The sequence below is a fragment of the Podarcis bocagei genome (genome assembly GCF_964188305.1).
Source record: "Podarcis bocagei genome assembly, chromosome: 13".
Lineage (NCBI taxonomy): Eukaryota > Metazoa > Chordata > Lepidosauria > Squamata > Lacertidae > Podarcis > Podarcis bocagei.
Window position 1 is genome coordinate 31,065,681 of NC_138138.1, and position 8,584 is coordinate 31,074,264.

Sequence of the window (8,584 nt, forward strand, 5' to 3'; positions counted from 1 at the left end):
AGGGGCTTACACGGCCCAAACCCGATTCCAGGGGTTTGGACGAAAGGATGGTAAGCCCCTGAATTCCTTTAACGGAATTCCCGTGCAGTAGCATCACCTGAGGGGCAGGCACAGCCAATCCATACCCCTCCACCAACCAATTTAAACCAATGCCTAACCGCCACCTGAGCCCTTACGCTCACCGCCAACCACTCACAAACCTAAACATACTCTCAACTTAGCCACCACTGACCTCAACCATACATCATTCCCAACAGAGGTAAGATGAACCCCATCAAACCTATAGCAATCAGTGGCTTTAACATTAATATCTGGGTGGGGAATCACAAGCCCACCCAGATCAGACACCAGCTTGCTTGCAGCTGAATTAATACGCTTTCGCACCCTTTCGGTGGCCGCAGGGCAGGGACTACCCCTCCAGATGCAACGCTGGAGCAACTGTGACCAAATTAACTTAGTAGCGGGCACCAAGGCCGCTAGGTCCCTCAAATCCTGCAAAATAACAGCACGTAAAACATAACAGGAAAAAGAAACCATATCATTTTCCCCGAGCTGCACCACAAGCGCCGTAGGGGGGCCCTCCAGAAGAACACGCCTCTGCATTAGCGGTAAGAGTTCCTTCCACCGCATCCCCTTCTGGAGATCCAGGACACTCGTACGTGCTGCGGAAAGCCAAGGCCAACTCCCAATTCAGATTGCCGAGCTCTGCAAGCAGCCCAATGCACAATACTGTGCCCCACTATCCAAACCCGGACAGTGGGCAGACCTAGGGTAAAACAGAAGATGTGAGTACATGAGATCAACATCATTTCCGCACATAACCCCTGTATGCGTCCGACTTCCAGCGACCCAGGTCTTTAATCCTCTTAGCCGACAAGCCCCAATGGGCGGCTGTAGTTGCAGCCCCAATCCTGAAGGAATGCGGAGCAAACTCCGAGGCTGCATAGCCACAAGCTGCAACGACCTTGCGCAAAACACCAGTAAATTGATGACGTGCCAATGGACGCCCATCTTCGTGAATAAACAGGGCCCCCTCCCCAGTAGGCCGCAATGCCATATATTTCTGGAGATCCTTGACTGGGCACGGGCCCCCTAGCCCAGTTGCTGGGAGCCGAATAACTGCCCCTCTGCCCAGTTGATCAGTTTTGGAACTCCTTACAAGGATCTGCAATTCAGACTGAGACAAGCTCACGTCCTGCAGCAACAAACCTCTCGAACCCCCATCCTGCTTAGGTTCGCACACCACCTCCCCAAGCCTCAGGGCTCCAAAAAAAGCTATTGAATAGGCTGCGGAAAATAACCGCGCCTCAAACTTAGACCAACAGATGCCCCTTAGTTTACTTCGCATCTTGGTCAACAAACCAAACGTTATAGGCCTCCTCGTAGCTGGTCTGGAGGGGCACAGCCGGCCCCACCCTTCCAATGCCTTGCGCACCACGAACTTCCCACATGGGTCATTATTAAAATAAACTTTGCTAAAGAAAGAAATAGCAGCCGCATGCAATCTCAGCGTCCTGGCTGCCCTCCGCATCTGAAATAGATGCGCCAAATATTGGAGCACCTGAGCCGTAGAATGAGGTGTGCAAGTTCCCCCTACCACAGATTGTCCAGTAAAATGCAAAAAAACGGTCCAAGCCTTCTTATAGGACCTCAGTGTGGAGGGGGCAACGGATGCAGCTACTCCCTGTAAAACTAAGTGCTGCCAAGGTTCCAGGTACCTTACTATGCATCATTTGAAGAACAAAACAAAAAGTTACATGGACCATTGGTCTGACATGGCTAATGCTTCTATGATGTGGCTAAGTTCCATTTGGAATAAGTTAGTAAAAAGTGCTAGAGGCAGTAGACCAAATAAAGGTAAAGGAACCCCTGACTGTTAGGTCCAGTCGCGGACGACTCAGGGGTTGCGGCGCTCATCTTGCTTTACTGACCATGGGAGCCTGCGTACAGCTTCCGGGTCATGTGTCCAGCATGACTAAGCTGCTTCTGGCGAACCAGAGCAGCACACGGAAACGCCGTTTACCTTCCTGTTAGAGCGATACCTATTTATCTACTTGCGCTTTGACATGCTTTCGAAATGCTAGGTTGGCAGGAGCAGGAAATGAGCAATGGGAGCTCATCCCTTTGTGTGGATTCAAACTGCCGACCTTCTGACTGACATGCCCTAGGCTCTGTGGTTTAGACCACAGCGCCACCCACGTCCCTTTGGTAGACCAAATACACAAAACACTATTCAGCCAAAATGATTGATACCAATGGGCATTCATTTTATCTGCATATACCTAATGTCATAATATCTGATAATTTAGGAAGGAGGGCTGCAGCTCAATGGAAGAGCATCTGGTTTGTGTGCAGATGGTTCCTAATTCAATCTCTGGCATTTTCAGATAGGGACAAAAACGCTCCCCGTCTGAAACCCCAAAGAGTCACTGTTGGTCGGTTTAGAAGATAATGAGCTAAATGGCCTAATGGTGTGACTCAGTATAAGGTAACTATGCTATGCTATCTAATTATAATTTATATGTGAAATAGGGGTTTTAAAGCTATTTTCTCTTATTTTGTTATCTTCCATTTTATCTAGAACTATGTGATGGTTTCTACACTTTCAAATGCACACTAATAAAAAACAAAACAACATGTTTTCATTTAAGGCAAATTTTAAAATTCCCCAGTATGTTTCTAAAACATTTTTAACAGTTGCAAGAGGAAGGGGGAAAAACTGTTTTCAGTTGGCGGGAAGCATCCCAGATTATTATTTCATTGATTTTCGTCCCTTTCAGATGAAGGTTAAAAATGGGTAAGGCTTTGTCAAAGTTAAATCTTTAAAAATTCCAGGGATTTCAGTTGGACTGATGCATTGTGACACTTTTAATGAAGCTTTATAGAATGGAGGTATATTATTTTCATAATATTATTAAATTTATATATTGTTCTTCATCCAAGGATCACAGAGTTGTTTACAATACAAATTGAAACAGTGGAATCCAAATAATCATGTCAATTAAAGAAGAGCTTACCTTTTTAAAAATCTCTTCAAATGAGGGTGAAAAATCTACTCAGTTGTGACAATTACTGAAGGCCTGGATAATGTAAGAAAAATAATTAAGAAAGTAAAAGTGCTGTAGCCAGCTTTCAGACCTTTATTGCTTTCCTTTCTTTTTAATTTGATGAACATAGTGAGTCAAAAGGAATCAGTAACATGGATTCTGAACCTGTGTTGTTAGTAATACACTAGATCTAGAACTGTTTTGAATTTAAGGGAGAACTAAATATATTACGTTTTTAATTTGCAAAAAATGGCACTATAGCTCCAAACATCTTCTTCTCAGTCTTGCATTATGTTACCAAAATATTCTTGAATTATCTTACCAAAATTGTGGGGGGAAATCTACCACAATGAGCTGATGTTTAAAAAAGCATATTCTCCTTATATAAGTAGCATACGTTTAATTCCTAAACATACAGGTATGTGTATTTGTGTGTGTGCATTGTTACATCCAGCTAAAGATACACAGTGCTATTTTAGTTCTTCATTTCTGATTTGCCCTTCCACATTCCCATATGATACAATCCCCACTGACTACTTTGTTTGAGAGCATTGAAAATAGATCTACAACTATCCAGCTTATAAATCTGAAGTTATCATCAGAAAACTAGGTTTCACAATGAAACAGTAGACCTCAACAACTTGAGCAAAATTAATCCCACTGAATTTACTTGAACACACTCAAGGGTTATTCTGATCCCCTCCTGCATCCACTGAGTCTGGTCTTAAAAAAGTGTAGGTGGCACTTTAGAACTTTCTACCCTAGGATATTAGGCAGACAACATTAGGGCATTGTTTTGGGTGCCTCCTATTATTTTTTGTGCTCCAGAAGTTGTGTTATGTTGAAAAGTAAACACATTTTATACATGCTAGTTTACACACACACACGTCCACACACACAAACGCCTGAAATTAATGTTTATTTTGCATTTTATTGGTATTCTGGAAGAATATAATAGACTTGTAAAATGCTTATAGGTCTTCTGTTCTATTGTATAACACATAAATGTTGTCTATATTATGCTGTATCTCATTTTCCAAAGAAATGACTGGAAATATAGCAAGGTTGTGGATTGGACTAAAAAATCACCTTGCAGTTGTATGCGTTAATTTTTAAAAGTTGCCTATTTATTTTTTATTTTTTTAGTAAATGTTATTAAAATTGGGGGGGGGGTACAAATATGACTATCAGATATCTTTTTATCAAGACCAGAATGCTAATCTAAATAAAAACACAGGGCAGAAATAGGGAAAAGAAGGGAATAAATGAATGGGAAAGAGGGGGGGGGATAAAAATAAAGAGAACTTCTGATTCTTCATCTGCCAGCTATATAGAAAATTATTCAACACACCCACTCCAAGATAACACCCAACAGCAAATCCACCTTCTATAAACCAACATTATTTTCAATTTTCAAAGCTAGATATTAAAAGTTCATTTTCTTTTTCATGCAAAAAGTCTATAAGAAGTTTCCAATCTTTAGTAAATATTAACAGTGATTATTCTGATTAAGCGCATTGATTTCACTAACTCTGCTAAGTCCAGTAATTTTAATAACTATCGTCAACTGTAGGTATCTGTGCATATAAATGTATTGCTGCTATATTGAAACAAATGTATTTCTGCTATATTGAAACATATTGAAATAAAGTTTCAGTCTTTTTCTAATTTTATATCCATTAGTCCCAGTAGGAAGAGTTCTAGTTTCAAATGAAACTTGATCTCCAAAATCCTCTGTATCAGCGTATGTATTTGAATCCAATACTATTTAAAAGCTTTTTTACATGTCCACCAAGCATGATAAAATGTCCCTTCATTTTTCTTGACACTTTCGGCCGGTATTTGGAACATTTTTATACATTCTAAATAACTTCTCAGAATTTAAATTTTTGACATTAGGTGTAGGGTGGAAGAACGTGGCTTGACTTGGCAAACATGACTTTACAGAACAAATTAAGATCTCTGCCGGGCTTATTTAGTTCCAGAAACCAGAGGTGATTCAATGCTAGGTTATAGGAAGATTTCATCTGATAACTGGGCCTTTTGGTTTCCAAATTATTTGCTTTATCATAGGGTTGAGGAACCTGTGGACTTCTAAATATTGCAGGACTAAAGCTTCTATCATCCCTGAGTACTTATTACGGTTGCTCAGTCTCAGGCTGCTCTGAGAAGGAGTCAAAGATCATTTGTAGGACCACCAATTCACCATTTCTGCTTTATCAGTAAAATAATAGCTTATCTTTCTAATATATTGAACAGATTAAATCATTCGGGTAGGATAACCCATATCTGATTTACAGAACAACTGGATAGATAGATGATAGATAAAGAGGTCATACATTATGACAACAAAACCTGTGCTTTAGTTTCTTATTATTATGTTTTATTTTTTATGTTTTTATTTCCTTTTATTGCACATTTCAGAAATATAGGGTTATTTACAAGGAATTTTTTTAAAAAGCTTATTAAAAACATGACAGTGATATGATAATTTAAAATGCCATTAAAACTCACAAGATTCATCCAATATTATGACTGCAGGTTCTTCCCCACCACCTTTTTAAGTGCTCCTAATACATCCTGGTTTCTCAGTGTGTAGATTAAAGGGTTTAACATGGGTACCAGTGCTTGATTAAAGATATAAATAATTTTGTCACTAGCTTGTTTGTCTTTAGACTGAGGTTTGATGTATAGTGCTATAGCATTTCCAAAGAACACCAGCACCACAGCTAGGTGAGATCCACAAGTAGAGAAAGCTTTCAGTCTGCTTCCAGATGAATGGATTCTCAAAATGGCCACAAGGATACGTGCATACGAAAAAAGGATGAAACAAAAGGGGAAAAGAATTGTGCCGGTGCTGGTGAAGTACATTGACAGTTGTCCCACAGCCATGTTAGAACAAATTAATTTCATGATGGCTGTGAGCTCACATGCAAAATGATCCACCTCATTATGTCCACAGAAGTGGGCAGGGTTTGCAAGACAGGGAACAATAGCAAGTAAGAAGGCCATTGTCCAAGATACAATAGCCAAAACAATGCAAACTTTCCAGTTCATGATAAGCATATAACGGAGTGGATTGGAGATGGCAACATACCGGTCATAAGCCATGACTGCCAACAAGAAACATTCTGTTGATCCAAGGTATATACCAGTGTACATCTGAGTGTAACATTTAGCAAAAGACATGATGGGTCTGTCCACCAAACAGTTGGCAATAGATTGTGGAACTGAAGATGTACAAAGACAGATATCAATGATGGACAGATTACAAAGGAAGAAGTACATTGGATTATGGAGCCGAGGATCAGCTATGACTACAAACAGAATGAGTCCATTTCCGATTATGTTTCCCAAGTAGATGATGGTCATTAAAGCCGCCAATCCTATCTTTGTTTTGGGATGTCCAGAAAATCCAATGAGGATGAACTCAGTTATTTCAGACTCATTCATATCCTCTAAGTCCTGTATAAAGATTTGTTTTTGGTTATCAGGGGAGAAATAAAAGTTGCTTAATATTTGAGAAAGTAACAGAATTTATATATAAACTAGACATTTACAGTATTGAAACTACAGTATCAACCTTGAAATTGATAATGCTATGATTAGATAAAAATGTGTAGGATCAAAATTATAGAAACTCCCTGGATAGACAGCTCAACTAATATGCATCACAGGTAATTTATTGAGAAAGCCTGAGATCTTTTTAGATGTTTCCCTTTTTTTCTTTCCTATGTTCCTGCGTTCTCACACCACATCTGGGGAAACATCATGAACACATTTTAAAAAGATTTCTAAGTGAATTCACTAAAAAATTGTTTAACATAAAAATAACAGGTCAATAGAATGCAAAATAATTTTGTCTATTTCTTGTGCTATATTAGAGTGAGATTTCAGACATTTGAATATATGACTCCCATATAATATAATTTTATTTCTTTTAAGTACTTTTTCATTCATGTCAGTGGTAGATATGTAAGTATGCATGTAACTCTTCTAATGAAGCTTTATACAACAGAGGCATAGTATTTAATGTACAAGCTAGCATATCCAAGAATAACTAAGTGGAATACATAAGGTTAATTAAAAATGATAGCTTACCTTTTAAATACAATCTTCAAATCTATTCAGTTTTGACAATAGGCTTTCTCTAAAAACATTCAGTGTATTCTGGTTATTTCCAAATATTTTCCCCATAGTTCTGGTAGGATAACACAACAACAATTTCAAGAGACTTTGGGAAAGAAAGTGGGCCTTTTTGCAGCTATGATGGAGTTCCTTGCAAATTAAAAAGTAATATTTTTAATTATCCCTTAAATTCAAAACTGTTCTGTATCTAGCACATTAATATCAATATGTTTGCAGAATCCTTTTTTCTGATTCCTTTTGGCTTAGTAGCTTTATCAATTTAAAAATGAACTAATACAATTAAAATCTCAAAGCTGGCTATATGGCATTTACTTTCTGAGTTCTTTTTCATATGCTCTCTGGCCCTTCAATAGCTATCTGTGTATAGATAACACAGATTTGGTTCTTAATCAGGTGTATTTATGTTTCAATGAAAAAATATACTGAAGCATTGTCACATCTGGATAAAGATACATAACATTATATTACTTCTTGATTTCAGCTATATCCTTCTGCATTCCCATATGAAATAATCCCGACTGACTAATTTACTTGAAAGCATTCAAGGAACTCTTATAACTAGTCATATAAATATATAGTTATTATCACAAAACTATTTACAGTGGTACCTTGGTTGTTGAACTTGATCCATTCTGGGAGTATGTTTGACTCCTGGAACTGTTCGAAAACCAAGGCATGGCTTCTGATTGGCTGCAGGAGCTTCCTGCACTCAATTGGAAACTGCTGAAGCTGTGTCACACGTTCAGCTTCCAAAAAACATTTGCAAACCAGAACACTCACTTCAGGGTTTGAAGTGCTCGGGAGCCGATTTGTTCGGGAGCCAAGCCCCTTCGACAACCAAGGTACCACTGTATGTTCAGCAAAGAGTGTTTAGGCCTCAACCATTTAATGAAAAGGAATCACACCAAGTTTACTAGAAAACAGTAGAGTCTTCTAAAGTGCTGGTGGCACTTTGCAACTTCCTGCCCAGAAATATTAGGCCAGTACTATCATCCTGGAGGAACTTTAGCCAAACCAATACATAAGCTTTGGAAGCTTTTGTGAGACTAACATGATGATGGGGAGCCAATATGCAGGAGGGCTAGAGTTGGGCTAGAGAAATGCAAAAGACTCTGCCTGGGGCTATAACCTGGCAAGTGAAGTTCAGGTGACTGAGACGGGATTGCACCTGCCTTGAAGTAGCCTTCTTTTGCTGTAGCAACTGATCAATCAGACCTTACAGACTAACTTTTCAGTCTGGGCCACTGAATCTTATTATATCCCTAATAGTGGCTGGACCGCCGGTCTTATCTGTGGCCAGTGGAATGCACAGTTCCCCTGTCAAAGTGGTGAACTCCATGAGTTGCCAACAAGCCTGCAATGAAGCTGGCCCCATTAATACATAATCA

The 8,584-nt window shown here is 39.2% G+C and overlaps 1 protein-coding gene across 1 annotated transcript; it reads right to left on the minus strand.

The window, feature by feature from the left end:
* Positions 1-5,576: 5,576 nt before the first annotated feature.
* Positions 5,577-7,211, minus strand: LOC308570570 (olfactory receptor 13H1-like; the record flags this gene model as incomplete). Its single annotated transcript, XM_081165487.1, has 2 exons — positions 7,149-7,211; positions 5,577-6,512 (listed from the first exon to the last, which is right to left on the minus strand). The coding sequence occupies exon 2, from the start codon at positions 6,498-6,500 to the stop codon at positions 5,577-5,579; it is 924 nt and encodes a 307-aa protein (XP_081021613.1). The 5' UTR covers positions 6,501-6,512; positions 7,149-7,211.
* Positions 7,212-8,584: the final 1,373 nt, after the last annotated feature.